At 43.7% G+C, this 13,798-nt stretch overlaps 1 protein-coding gene across 4 annotated transcripts in view; it reads left to right on the top strand.

Moving 5' to 3' along the window:
- Positions 1-13,798, top strand: part of LPIN2 (lipin 2) — a 293,670-nt gene that overhangs the window by 127,583 nt on the left and 152,289 nt on the right. For all 4 annotated transcript variants that reach the window (XM_033933961.1, XM_033933960.1, XM_033933962.1 and 1 more), the window contains one exon: positions 11,272-11,638. In XM_033933961.1, the coding sequence (XP_033789852.1) occupies positions 11,272-11,638 (367 nt within the window). The remainder of the gene's footprint in view (positions 1-11,271; positions 11,639-13,798) is intronic.

The raw sequence follows: 13,798 nt of genomic DNA, 5'->3' as shown, positions 1-13,798 counted from the left end.
AATAAACATACACATTACAGATAAACATGAATCATACAGACTGGAACAGGAATGAAAGGGAAAAGGGGAAGAACTACAATATTTGGATAGAAAAGAAAGGGAGGGAAGTACGAAAAGGAGGGGACACTTAAAGCACGGCGTTGATGCTGGTAAAAAAGTATGTACAGCATCCTTAAAAGTACAATCATAGGTCAAAGGCGTCTTTGAACAGGAATGTTTTTAAATTAGTTTTGAAGGTGTTAAGTGAAGTACTTTCTCTTAGGTAGTTTGGTGCTAAAAGTTCTACAACATAGGGGCAGTCACAGAGAAAATGTTAGTTCGCAAAGTGTTAATGTGTCTTAAAGATGGGACTGAAAGCAAATTTTGATTAATTGATCAGAGGGAACATTGAGAAGAATGTGGAATTAGGAGTCTATTAATGAAATCTGGTTGACCAGAGGCTCTAGTTTTATAAGTCAGTAACATAATTTTGTAATTCGATGTTCTACTGGTAACCAGTGGGCGTTATCTCCTCCTCCTAGAAGGTGGTTTCCACCTGAAGGACTTTCCTTCACTAAATATATTAGACAATTGGGAAAGGTTCTCCTTGTCAAGTTAGAGGCTGACATTGAACCTGGAGCCAAACTACTGGATGCTCTAAATTTCGATGAATCTCCTAAGGAGCTTATTAAGTTGTCCTTATATGGTCTCCTTAAGGACGCGCACTTCAAAAATTGGGAAACTCCATTTTTGTCAAACTAGCTCCACGAAAATTGATTCCCTCTACAAAATAATATCCTGTTTGGGGTTTGACAAACCACAACTCCAACATCAGTCTTTGCTTGTAGAATCAATCCTTAAAAAATCCAACAGCTCCAGGGTTTATGCTTCAGCACCACCAGGATGGGAAGGGAGGAATATGGATACATTTGGTCATCGCCTTTATCAAAATTCTATGTTGGCCAACAGAGTTCTAAATTATATCTTCTACATCTCCTTTTACCTTAAATATTTGACAAAGCACTTGTCTGAGTTTGAGCAATATATTCCTTCGGATCATCTTGAAGATTTTCAGAGCATGATTCACAATATCCTACAAACCAGAAAGTATATGGTAGGAACTGCATTTGATGCATTTGAGCTAACATCCAGAGCTTTGGCCATGTCTGTGGCTATGCAGCATCTTGCTTGGCTGCAAGTTTCCAACATGGACATTAATCTTCATGATCACTTAGCCAACATCCCTTGTCTTTGTGAAGAACTCTTTGACCACCACATAGAGGCGGCTACTCAAAATTTTACTTAGCATGAGCAAGGCTGGAACTTTTTAAACAGATCTAAAGCTAAGAATCAACAGTCTAAGCCTGCTACAAAATCTACTTCTTATTCCTACCAAAAGAAGTATCCAGCATCCTCTTCTAAGTCTCTACCACAGAAGAGGCAAAAACAACAGAGGCCTCAAAAGTCTTAGCCTTCGGCCTCCCAAAAACCAGCTCAGTCTTTTTTACATGCTTTTAGAGAGCATGGCCAAGATCCCTCCTCTTCAACCTCTTCCCCAACTACTACTATCAGCATTGGGGTCTCATCACAATGGACTCTTGGGTCCTCAAAGTCATCAAGGAGGGTTATTTGCTCAATTTTGAAACCACTCCTAACAGACAACTAAATGCCATAGAAGTGGTTCCCCCTTCTCAGAAAAATCAAGGGTTCTACTCCAGGTATTTTCTAATTTTAAAGAAGACGGGAGGTATTCATTCAATTCTCAACCTCTAAGACTTAAACAAATATCTGGTCAAAGAGAAGTTTTGCATGCTATTTTTAGGGACTTTATACCTCTCCTAGAACAAATGATTGGCTGTGCTCTCTAGACTTCAAAGAGACTTGTACACACATATCCTTACATCCTCTTCACAGAAAATTTCTGTGCTTTTGGATAGCTCATCAACACTTTTATAGAAACATAGAAACATAGAATATGATGGCAGAAAAAGGCTGTAGCCCATCAAGTCTGCCCACCTTAATGACCCACCCCCAGACTTCACCCGGCTAGAGATCCCACATACATATCCCATTTCTTTTTGAAATCGAGCACGTTGCTGGCGTTAATCACCTGCAATGGAAGTTCATTCCAATGATCGACTACCCTTTCGGTGAAGAAATACTTCCTGGCGTCGCCATGAAATTGCCCACCTTTGATTTTCAGCGGATGACCTCTTGTGGTTGAAGGTCCTTTAAGAAAGAATATATCGTCTTCCACCTCGATGCGGCCCGTGATATATTTAAAAGTCTCAATCATGTCCCCCCTCTCTCTACGTTCCTCGAGCGAGTATAGTTGCAGTTTATTCAGTCTTTCCTCATATGGGAGGTTCTTGAGTCCCGAGACCATCCTGGTGGTAATTCGCTGAACCGACTCGATTCTCCGCACATCTTTTTGATAATGTGGTCTCCAGAATTGAACACAATATTCAAGATGAGGTCTCACCATGGATCTGTACAGGGGCATTATAACTTCGGGCCTCCGGCTGACGAAACCTCTACGGATGCATCCCACCATTTGTCTAGCCTTGGATGCAGCTTTCTCCACCTGCTTGGCAGTTTTCATGTCTTTACTAATGATTACTCTCAAATCACGTTCTGCCCCAGTCCTAGCTAAGGTCTCACCATTCAGAGTGTAAGTTCTGCATGGGTTTTTGCTGCCTAGGTGCATGACCTTACATTTTTTGGCATTAAAGCCCAGCTGCCAAGTCGAGGACCAATGTTCCAATAAGAGCAGGTCCTGCTCCATACTGTCGGGTAAGGTGCTGTTATCTACTATGTTGCATAGTTTGGCAGCGTCGGCGAATAGTGTTATTTTACCTTGAAGCCCTTGAGTCAGGTCTCTTATGTATATGTTGAAAAGGATCGGTCCCAAGACCGATCCCTGTGGCACTCCACTGGTCACCTCCGATGTATTGGAGGGGATACCGTTAACCACCACCCTCTGGATTCTACCGCTTAACCAGTCATTGACCCATGTCGTCAATATCACTCCCAATCCCATCGAAGTCATCTTGCTCAACAATCTGCGGTGCGGGACGCTATCAAAAGCTTTGCTGAAGTCCAAGTACACGACATCTAAAGACTTCCCCATATCCAGTTTCCTTGTAACCCAGTCAAAGAAGCTGATCAGATTGGATTAACAGGACCTTCCCTTTGTGAATCCATGCTGCTGGGGATCCTGTAGATTCTCCTCGGTCAGGATCGTATCTAATTCTTGTTTAATAAGTCTTTCCATGAGTTTACTCACTATTGAGGTGAGACTGACCGGTCTGTAATTTGCAGCTTCCGTTCTGCAACCTTTTTTGTGCAATGGAATGACGTTAGCTGTTTTCCAGTCCATGGGGACTTTCCGGTACTTAGGGAAAGATTGAACAGCACGGATAGCGGCTCCGCCAGGACATCACACAACTCCCTAAGAATCCTGGGGTGTAGATTGTCCGGTCCCATGGCTTTGTTCACCTTGAGTTTTGATAGTTCGCCATGGACGCTGCTGGGTGTAAACTTGAAGTTTTGAAACGGGTCTTCCGAGGTTTGCCTTGCTTGCAATTGTGGACCGGTCCCCGGCGCTTCACAAGTAAAGACTGAGCAAAAGTATTCATTTAGTAGTTTGGCTTTATCAGAATCCGTTTCTGCATAGGTCCCGTCTGTTTTCCTGAGACGTACTATTCCATCTGTGTTTCGTTTCCTGTCGCTAATGTATCTGAAGAAGGATTTATCCCCTTTTTTAATGTTTTTCGCTAGTTGTTCTTCTGTTTGAATCTTGGCCTCTCTGACTGCTGCTTTGACTGCTTTAGACCTGGTCAGAAGTCTTCTTTTGTCACCCTGTTTCCTGTATGCTTGTAGGAAATAAAAGCTTTTTTTTTTTCCTTAACAAGATCTGAGATCTCTGCAGAGAACCACTGGGGCTTGTTCTTCCTCTGTCGTTTGCTTACTGTTTTTATATAGCGGTTTGTTGCCTCATGCAAGGTGCATTTCAGGATTGACCACATAGCCTCTACATTATTGGTTTCAGCTTGGTTTTGTGGCGCCTGATGGACGAAGTCTCCCATGCGTTTAAAGTCAGTGCCCCGAAAGTCGAGGACCTTTGTTGCTGTGTTTGATCTAGTGAAGCCTATCTTGATGTTGAACCATACCATGTTGTGGTCGCTAGAGGCTAGTGTATCGCCTACCAAAACTTCTGAAACGCTTTCTCCATTGGTGAGTGGTCTAGTGTCGCCTGATCTCTGGTGGGTTCCAGCACCATTTGTTTGAGTCGCACCCCTTTTATGGAGGTTAAAAGTCTTCTGCTGCTGCTGGTAGTAGCAGAAAGTGTCTTCCAATCAGCATCGGGCATATTGAAGTCCCCTAGCAGAACCGTGTCCCCGCGTAAAGTAATGTTCTCAATGTCTTTGATTAGTTCCATATCCCTGTCTTCATGCTGTTTTGGGGGCCTGTATACTACACCCAGATACAAGCATTTTTCGTTTCCTCTGGCCAGGTTCACCCAGAGTGATTCCCCGGTGTAGTTGACATCTGTGATTCTGGTGACTTTGATGTTATCTCTAGTGTATAGTGCTACCCCACCCCCTATCCTTCCCTCTCTGTCCCGACGAAGTAAGTTGTATCCTGGTATAGCCATGTCCCACCCATGTGAGTCTGTGAACCAAGTCTCAGATATCTCTATTACATCGAGGTCGGCGTTCGTTATCTCTGTCTCTAATTCTAGAATTTTATTGCCTAAGCTGTGTGCATTAACATACATAGCCCTCCATACTTTATGTTTGCTAAGACCCTGTGTAGAATTTCCCGCCTGAGTTTGAGTGGCTTTTGTATGATTGTTTTTACTGTGTGAACTTACCTCGGTCTCAGAACTCACCTCTCCTGGAAGATTACTTACTGTGCTAGTACATGAGTGGGTACCCTCCCCCAACTTACCTAGTTTAAAGCCCTTCGGAGGAGGTGGGCTAGTCGATGTCCGAAGACGTTCTTGCCTCTCTTTGTCAGGTGGAGTCCATCTGGTCCCTGCAGTCCCTTTAGTGCCTCTCCATGGTCCAGGAAGCCGAAGTTCATGTCCCTGCACCATTCATGTAGCCACTCGTTCGTCCTCTGGATATGCTCCTCCCTGGCTCTTCCCTTGTCTCTTACAGGTAGGATCGAGGAGAAGACCACCTGCGCTCCCATCTGCCTCAGCCTCTCACCCAGGGCTCCAAAGTCCTTAGGTATGTTCTCTGGGGTGTTCCTGGCAGTGTCGTTCGTACCCATGTGAATAAGGAGCATGGGGAAGTAGTCCTTGGGCCTGATGAGTCGGTCTAGGCAGGCGGTCACGTCCTGGATCCTGGCCCCTGGCAGGCAGCAAACCTCTCTCGACTGCATATCCGGTCTGCAGATTGGTCCCTCGGTGCCCCTCAGCAGGGAGTCCCCAACTTTCAATACAAAGTTCTACCGTTTGGCCTGACTTAATCTCCAAAAGTATTCACCAAGTGCCTGGTGGTTGTGGCAGCAACTCTTCGTATTCATGGCTTATAAGTATTTCCATATCTAGATGACTGGCTGATAAAGGTGGCATCTCCTCCAGCAATACAATCGGCAACATAAATCATCATAAAATTTCTTTAACTGCTAGGGTTCGAAATCAACTTCCCAAAGTTGCAGCTTCAACCTGCTCAACTACCTCATTTTATAGGAGCCATGTTAGACACCGTTCACCTCAGGGCATTTCTATCTCAACAAGGGAGACACTTTGCTTCATCTTTGCTCTCATGTCTCTACTCTGCAATCCATCTCAGATTGTAGCCTTTACAATATCTCTATATTCCATTTTTTTTTCTTCATTTCTTTAATCAGGTCAATGTAGTCTTTACACAAGACACATTCTGTGGTTTGACTAGACTGTCCAACATTCTGAGCTGCTAGTTCAGTGGCGGAAGTTATCTTGTACATTGTCACATTTTTACTCATTCAATTTTTTGTTTCGTATAACCCATTTTCCAGTGCAATAGGTGTGCCATTCTGGACAAACGTTATCTCCCCATGGCCATGAACCATATGCAAAAGGAATGTACTCTGGATTTTTTTCTGTGATCCTCCTACTTCACTGGGAACTCTACTGCCACCTGCAGATTTTCCCTTCTGAATGCAAGCTGGAAGGAGTGTTTCTGTTCTGCTTTTCTTCATTATCTGATCATTTGTGCTGACTCATTCGACTAAGTGAGGCGTGCCTGCTTCCATTTCTAGATGGATCCATAAGGCCAATTCATCAGCCTACATTATCTGTGGGAAGCAGTCTCCTGTTTCTGTCAAGGTGCTTTCGATCAGATGCTTAGCTTCATTGTGGGCCAAACTGGTGACTTGGTCTGCTCTGCACACATTTGTGAAGTTCTACGGGGTGAATATTGTGGCATAAGAGGACTCTGCCTTTGATTCCTCCGTGTTGTGGGCCAGTGCAGTCAGCCCATCCTGGATTTCTGGGACTGCTTTTGTATGTCCTGCTTGTCCAGAATGCTACACCTATTGCACTGGAAAAAGAGATTGTCTTTACCTTGATAATATCTTTTCCAGTACATAGGTGTGCCATTCTGGACCCACGCCCTGTCCTTCCTGCACCTGCCTACTGTCTCATTCTGTTTATTCTTTTCCATGTTGTATCTTGGATGCCAGTCAGCCCAATAGGCCCTGAAGGTTACTGTATAATTTGTTTCTAACATCTACAGGTGGTATTACCTGAGCTCCTTTGATGCTTCTGTTGGCTGTTACTTTTTCATTGAGTGTTCAAGTGTTGTTATGTTTGGGCAGAACAGTTGATTTATTTTGGGAAATTTCCCATTGTTGTCCTTACTTCACAAAATTTTGATAGAGCTCTTTCTTGCTTGTTTGGGTATTAACTGCAGATGGCAGTAGAGCTCCCAGTGAAGTAGGAGGATCACAGAAAAAGCCCAGAGTGGATTCCTTCTGCATATGGCTTGCAGCCATGGGGAGATAACCTGCTTGTCCAGAATGATACACTTATCCACAGGAGGGGCCTAAGGCTACTGGGTCGATTCTGGTTGGCCCAGGTGCCTCAGGCCCCACCTGTGGGCAGGGTTTGAGGCACCTGGGCCAATCAGGTCCTAAGGCCCGCCATTCGATGGATGGCGGGCCTGCTGGACGGACGGGCTTGGGATCCGTCCATCCAACTTTTCTTTAAGGTAAGGGGGGGTGTCGCGGGTCAGCAGGTGGTGGGGTGTTCGGCAGGCCGATCGTGGGTTCGTAGTCGTGGGGAGGCTGCATCGGGTGGGGAGGGATTGTTGGGGCAGGAGGGCTTGGGCTCCCTCCTGCCCGATCCGATCGGGGGCAGGGGTGGATTGCTGCAGGAGAGATGGCTCATGTCTCCTGCCGCGATGGTGATCCTAAGTGCCGCGTGTGGTAGCACTTGGTGGTATCGCTATCGCAGCAGGGGAATGAGCCATCTCTCCTGCCGCGATAGTTGCTGGGGGGGAGGGGATTCTGTAACCAGTGTTGTTTTTGACAGACACCAGTTACAGAACCCAGCTTTTAGGCAAAGGTCTGGCTCCACCTGGCTTTGGGCGTTTGGGACTTAGGCTTTTTTTTTGGTTCATTATATGTGGTAAGTGTAGACATAGTGGTGGTCTGGACGTTTAAACAGCTGAACGTAGAGGCAGGCCATTATCAAAAAAACCTCCTTTTGTACATTTTTTTTTGATAATGGACATTTTCTTTGCTTCTGCTTTCAACGTTTAGGGCCTTAGGCCAAAAAGGGACTTAGACTTTTTTTTGATTATGCCCATCCACGGAAACAAGACAGAAAGAAGATTGATTCATTTGAGCTTTGGTGCTGGAGAAGGATTTTATGCATGCTGGGGACTACCAGAAGAACTAACAAATCGATTCTGGAAGAGATCAGACTGGTTATGTCACTTGAAGCCCAAATGATTAAGTTACGACTGTCTTATTTTGGTTACTCCATCAGAGAGAAAAATCATTTGAGAAAAACATATTTAGGAAGATCAAAGGAACCAAGCAAAGAGGGCGACCTGTAATCAGATGGCTGGACATATTGAAAACAACCTTACCAAGCTAGCACAAAACCGATCTCTTTTTAGATCTGTAATTCATCAAGTCGCTAGGACTCAAACACGAGTCAATGGCACCTAACCACAACACACAAAAACTGCTTGAATTCCTCCTTCAGTCCTTCACCTCTGAGACTGGTTTGAAAACCAACTCTGTAAGGTTCATCTTAGTGTAGGAGGTAAGTCTGTCTCTGTACAGCCTCTAGTTGTTCAATTCATGAGATGTTTTATTGACTAAGCCCCTTATCAAATCTCCTGCTGTGTCATGGGATCTCAGTGTGTGTCTCACCCAGCTGATGAAAGCTTCTTTCCAGCCTCTGGATTTCTGACATCTAAACTAAACTAAACCTTAAGTTTATATACCGCATCATCTCCACGGATGTGGAGCTTGGCACGGTTTACAAGAACTTAAAATATAGGAAGAGAAGGAAAGTTTTTGACCTGGAAGATAGTATTTCTGATGATATTCATTTTGGCTCACGGGGTCAGTGAGCTTCAGGCTATAGTAGCGGACCCACTTTATGGTAAATTTCATCGTAACAGAGTAGTTTTCCACACTCATTCAAAGTTCCTTCCTAAGGTAGTGACAGAATTCCATCTTAATCAGTTAATTGTTCCTCCATCATTTTCCCTAATTTTCATGCTCATTCTGGCAAAATTGTCCTGCATACTTTAGACTTCAAGCGAGCCTTAATCTACCTGAAGCGGAGTAAATCCCATAGACACTCCATCCAGTTGTTTGTTTCTTTTTGCTCAAATTGGTTGTGAGTGGCGATAGGCAAATGCACAATCTCTAGTGGGCTAGCAGATTGAATCTCCTTTGCTTATACCCAGGTTAGGCTGACTCGTGGAGGTGATGTCAAGGCTGTTAATGTCACAGCTATAGTGAAGCTGGTAGCCCACCTGAGATCATCCTCCATAGAGGAGATTTGCAAGGCTGTGATGTGGGCTTCTATCCGCACAGTTGCATCTCACTATTTTCTTGAACAGAATTCCTGACATGACAGCCGGTTTGGTCAAACAGTCCTGCAAAATTTGTTTGGTGTCTAGAATCCAACTCTACCCTCCTAGGCCCATGTTTTATTCTGTTCCAGGCTGCACTTCCTCATTAGAATATGTTTCTTTCTCAGGTTAATTACCAAACTGGCCTCAATATTTCGAGTCACTGTTGACCTAACCTTGTTGTTTTTGGTGAGCCTGGTAGTTAGGGATTCCTAGATGTGAGAATTGAGGCCTACTTGTACTCAGAATATGAAGTTACCTGAAGCATGTGTTCTCCAAGGACAGCAGGCTGAATATTCTCACATACTCTCCCATGTCCCCTTGGAGTTGTATTTTACCAGTTATAATATAGGACTGAGGGACTGCTTCTCACACATTGGGTGGGAAGGCACCTGTGAATACACAGTACAGTGCGGCTAGAACTTTATTTATATTTTAAGATAGCTAAGAAGCTTAAACATCAATAATAAGGCCACCTCCGCCCTTTTCACGAGGGGCACCTGAAGGAGATCCCCCACATACTTAAACACCTGGCTCCAGAAGTCTTGAATTGAAGGGCAGCTCCACCACATGTGAAAAAAGGTTCCCCGCTGTCCACAGCCCTTCCAGCATAAGTCTGTGCCCTGAGCAGACATCTTGAAGGGTGCTATATGCTGTTGCCGGGGGGAGGGGGTTGGGGGGCTGGGAGGGTGGGAGGGGAGGGGATGATATCAGTGGGACTTGCTGTTATGCAAATTGCCTGACTGTACTGTTTTTGTATTTTACTGATGTTTGCTGTGATGTTTTTTGTTATAAATAAACAATTACAAAAAAAAAAAACCAAAAAACATCAATAATATTACACAGATGTGAGAACATTCGGCCTGCTGTCCACAGAGAATACCTGCTAAGGTAACTTCACTTTCTTGTATCCTTGGCTTCTTAGCTTTTGAACTATACTGCTGGTCCTGCACTCAGGCTTTGGGCAGGAAGGCACCTGCGCATGTGGTGGGGACGCTGCCTTAAAGATTTAAAGTGACAGTGAACTATGGGAGTGTCAGCACTGGGCTCCATGGAAAGGATGGATTTTGATACCAGTCAGTGCCCCCAGCAGCCACAGACTCTTTGATGGAAATATGCAGTCTGCAGTTGCTGGGAAGGGAAGCCAGTGGGAAGAGGCTAACCCTGTTGCTGCTGTAGTCGGGTGAGCGATTAGGAAAAGTGGCTGAAGCTGTGGTTACGGTTGCTTGTTCTGCAAATAATTTCTTCTTCATGCTTTGCCATCTGTATTTTTTTTTCATTTGCCTTTAAATACAGAAAAAATAAATAAGGAATAACATAATTGCATATAATCTGACCTGGAACCTGGATGTTTTCTGGGAAGAGGTGGCTTTTTTCCTCCTCTGGAATGTCTTTATAATTTAAACAGTTGTAAATGAACTTGCTTCACTAAGATAATATTAAAACTTTTATAAATGCATATTTATTATCTTTATATGGAGGGGGATATTTAGTTGTGGAGGGGGATATTTGGTGGTGGTATATCTTAAAATATTGGTTGCTTTTGCATTTACATTTTGAGTGTAATTTTATAATAGAACACATAAGTTTAGAGGCCAAATAGGCATCTACTTTGGTACTATTTTATAAATTCTAATGTATGTGGCAAAAATTAAACTTTGAATGCAGACATGGACATTTGCACTTAAAAGCAGGTATAAATGTTTGCACATAAAGTTCTCAAGTGTGTGTATTGATTAAAATATTTTATTAATGTGTATGTGTCAGAATTTGTTCATGCTTGCTCAGGCTACACGTCTGGTTATGACTACTAGTAAAATATGCATTTTCATGACAAAATCTATATGTTTACACTTTTTTTAAAAAAATAAAAGACCAATTACAAGTTTGTAGCAACAGGTGCCCCAAAAATACTTTATAAAATTACGCCCTATAATTGTTTATATTTTATGCTTCTGTTTAAATTACAGGCATGCGTGCCTTCTCCTATGTGTTGTACTTACAAAAACCTTTTTGTACAGAAAACAGCTGTAAGTTCAGATAAAGCAAACTTCAGTTTTTACTAAATTTACTTGTGTGTATCTGTAAAACAAATTTAGATTTAAAAACCAGTTAACCAGGGTCTTTTATGGCATTTATTAATAGAGGTTATGTGAGACATGAAGACTTGTTAACGAAGTTGCCCTGTTTCTTATCGTTTCAGGTCTATAAGAAGGAGAAATCAGATCATCTTAAAATAGCCACAATAACTCCATCAGAGAAAACACACTTCAGAGTTATCCATAGTTCTGCTGGCATGGCAAATGAACCTGATGATATCTCTATGAATGAACATGATGATATCTCTATGAAGGACTCTGTCTGTACAGTGTTAAAACCTGAGCCTAGACTCTATGCATTTGATACACAGTCAGATATGAATAATCCAACAGCTTCTGTTTTGGAACCTCTTTTCAAAAGCCCACTTGATTCTGCTGCTTTGATGGTTGAGGGTTTTTCTGCTCAACAAGATGATATCATATCAGACATAAGACCAATTGCAAAAACCAGTTCTCCTGTAAAGAAGAAAGGTACTTAACTTGTATGAGCGTATGTAGTAGAATGAGCTTTTGTAAATCATGAGCACCAGCCCAAATGTTTAGAGCCAGGGAAGAAAGTGTTATTGCTCCCCTTCCCTTCTTTTTTGACAAATGTTTTTTTTCTTATGCTTATCAGTTCTTGTAACTCTTCTCTCACTCGGTTTATCTCTAGCCATCTGGGATTTTTCCAATCCTGGTTTTAAAATTTCCCCATTTTACTGAAAAAACACAAAAACATTAACAAGCCCAATTTGTGTTTCTAATACGACATACCCATTATTCTGAACTTTCGGGCAGTCAGTCCATTCCTGTGAGAATTCTTGTAGAGAGCCTTATTAGTATTTTTTTATTGCCCTTCCTCCCATATCTGTGGGCTGTGCACCAGGCCGAGGCACATTACTGCTCTCCATTGGCAGCCGAGGCACATCACCGCTCTCCATTGGCGCACCAGGCCAAGGCACATCATCAAGTTCCCATTGTAGTCTCGAGACTACAACGGGGAACTCATGGCAGCCATTTTGATGATGGCTCTGCACAGGGCAGGAGCGTAGGGTGATCGATCCTTCCCCATGTCACCACTAGACCACCAGGTAAGGTCTGAGGAAGGTCTGGGACGCAGGAGGGAGGCGGGGGTAGGTCAGAGCCGGCCCTGAAAGTTTTACGCGATATTTCAATATTTGCAGGCCAGCTCTGCCCAAAACCCCCACGATACCTCCCCGTCTCGTATCTTCCCCCCCAAAACCCCCCCCCCAAAAAAAAACAAAAACAAAAAACTCCATGAGCCTGGAAGCTAGAGAATCCCATGTATGAAAATATGCTGCCTGCTTGTCCTCGGAGAAAATGAAGTTACTTACCTGTAGCAGGTATTATCCAAGTACAGAAGGTAGATATTCTCATAACCCACCCACTTCTTAGCTTTGTAACTGAAATGATGGTCCTACAAGCCTTCAGTGGGTGGGCAGGCAGGCACTCGTGCATGCACAGTACAGGCAGCTTAAATTTTTTTTTTCTTTTTAAAAGTGGCAGTAAACTTTTCTACTGTCCATACAAGGCTCCATGGATGATATCATCCATATGTGAGAATATCTGCCTGATGTCCTCAGGTAATACCTGTTATAGGTAAGTAACATTGTTGTAGGTACAATCTGGGTGGAATTGTGAAGTAAGCACATAAATTGTAAAATAACTTTCTTGTCTGGGGCCCTACTACCTTGAACGAATTAGTGTTAACCTCTCTTCCCGGCAGATGGAGGTAGAGAAACTTTTTTTTTCTAGTAAAGTTACTGGTATAGAGGACTGGTACTCAGAAAAAATACTGGAGTTTTCCACTATCTCTAGTAGATGGTAGGTTGTTCAAGCTAGTGCTCCTGCTCCCTGGCATAGCTTCCCCCTCTGCAGGCCAAGGCCACACAACTTTGTAGATCCAAATAGCTGCCCCTAGGTTCCTGATTCCCGGTATTGGACCCAGTAGAATGCAGATCATAGCTCTGCTGCCCCCTGTTGAGCTTTGTAGTGACCACTGGATGAGGTATTGGCTCATTTCCATGTTGCCCTGCCAGAGGGGTTCGGGTCCTCCTTCCCCCCAGGTACTCATGCAGCTCCCAATGTCCTCTATGATCTGATGTCTTTCCTCCCATTCTGTGGCTTCATCAGTCGGAGGATACCATTAGGCTATAGATGCAGCTTTCAAAATGCTTTAAGCCACACTCTTTTAGGAACAATTATTATTAGGAGAGGATCTAAAAAAGCTCACAAAAGGATATGGGCACAGTCTGACCTTTCTGGCTCCCTGAACTTAGACGGCAAGGTTCTCAATGGTCTCTAGCAACCAGAGGTCACTTGAAAGGGATGGACCATTCAAAATGGATTTGTGCTCAACAGCCAGTCTTCAGGCATTGGGAAGCCCTTGAAACAAAGTTCTTTTTGTGGCCTAAAAGGTCTGGAGACTCAAATTCCTCAGGTAGGGCTGCAGGTGCTGGCCCCTGAGTGGTTATGGTTAGGTTCATACTGCTCTCTTCTGAAGCAAGTAGGCCACATCACTAGTAGGTGATTGTGGAAGTTGAGAGGGATTATGCCTATCCCTTTGGGGTACCTGTTAGCCAGTCTGCTAGTCTTCCTTGGAGCTCAGGGCCGTTCCTGATCTGGTCTCAC

Source organism: Geotrypetes seraphini, chromosome 2 (genome assembly GCF_902459505.1).
Source record: "Geotrypetes seraphini chromosome 2, aGeoSer1.1, whole genome shotgun sequence".
In the NCBI taxonomy this organism is placed as follows: Eukaryota; Metazoa; Chordata; class Amphibia; order Gymnophiona; family Dermophiidae; genus Geotrypetes; species Geotrypetes seraphini.
This window is presented reverse-complemented; position numbering and strand designations above follow the sequence as displayed.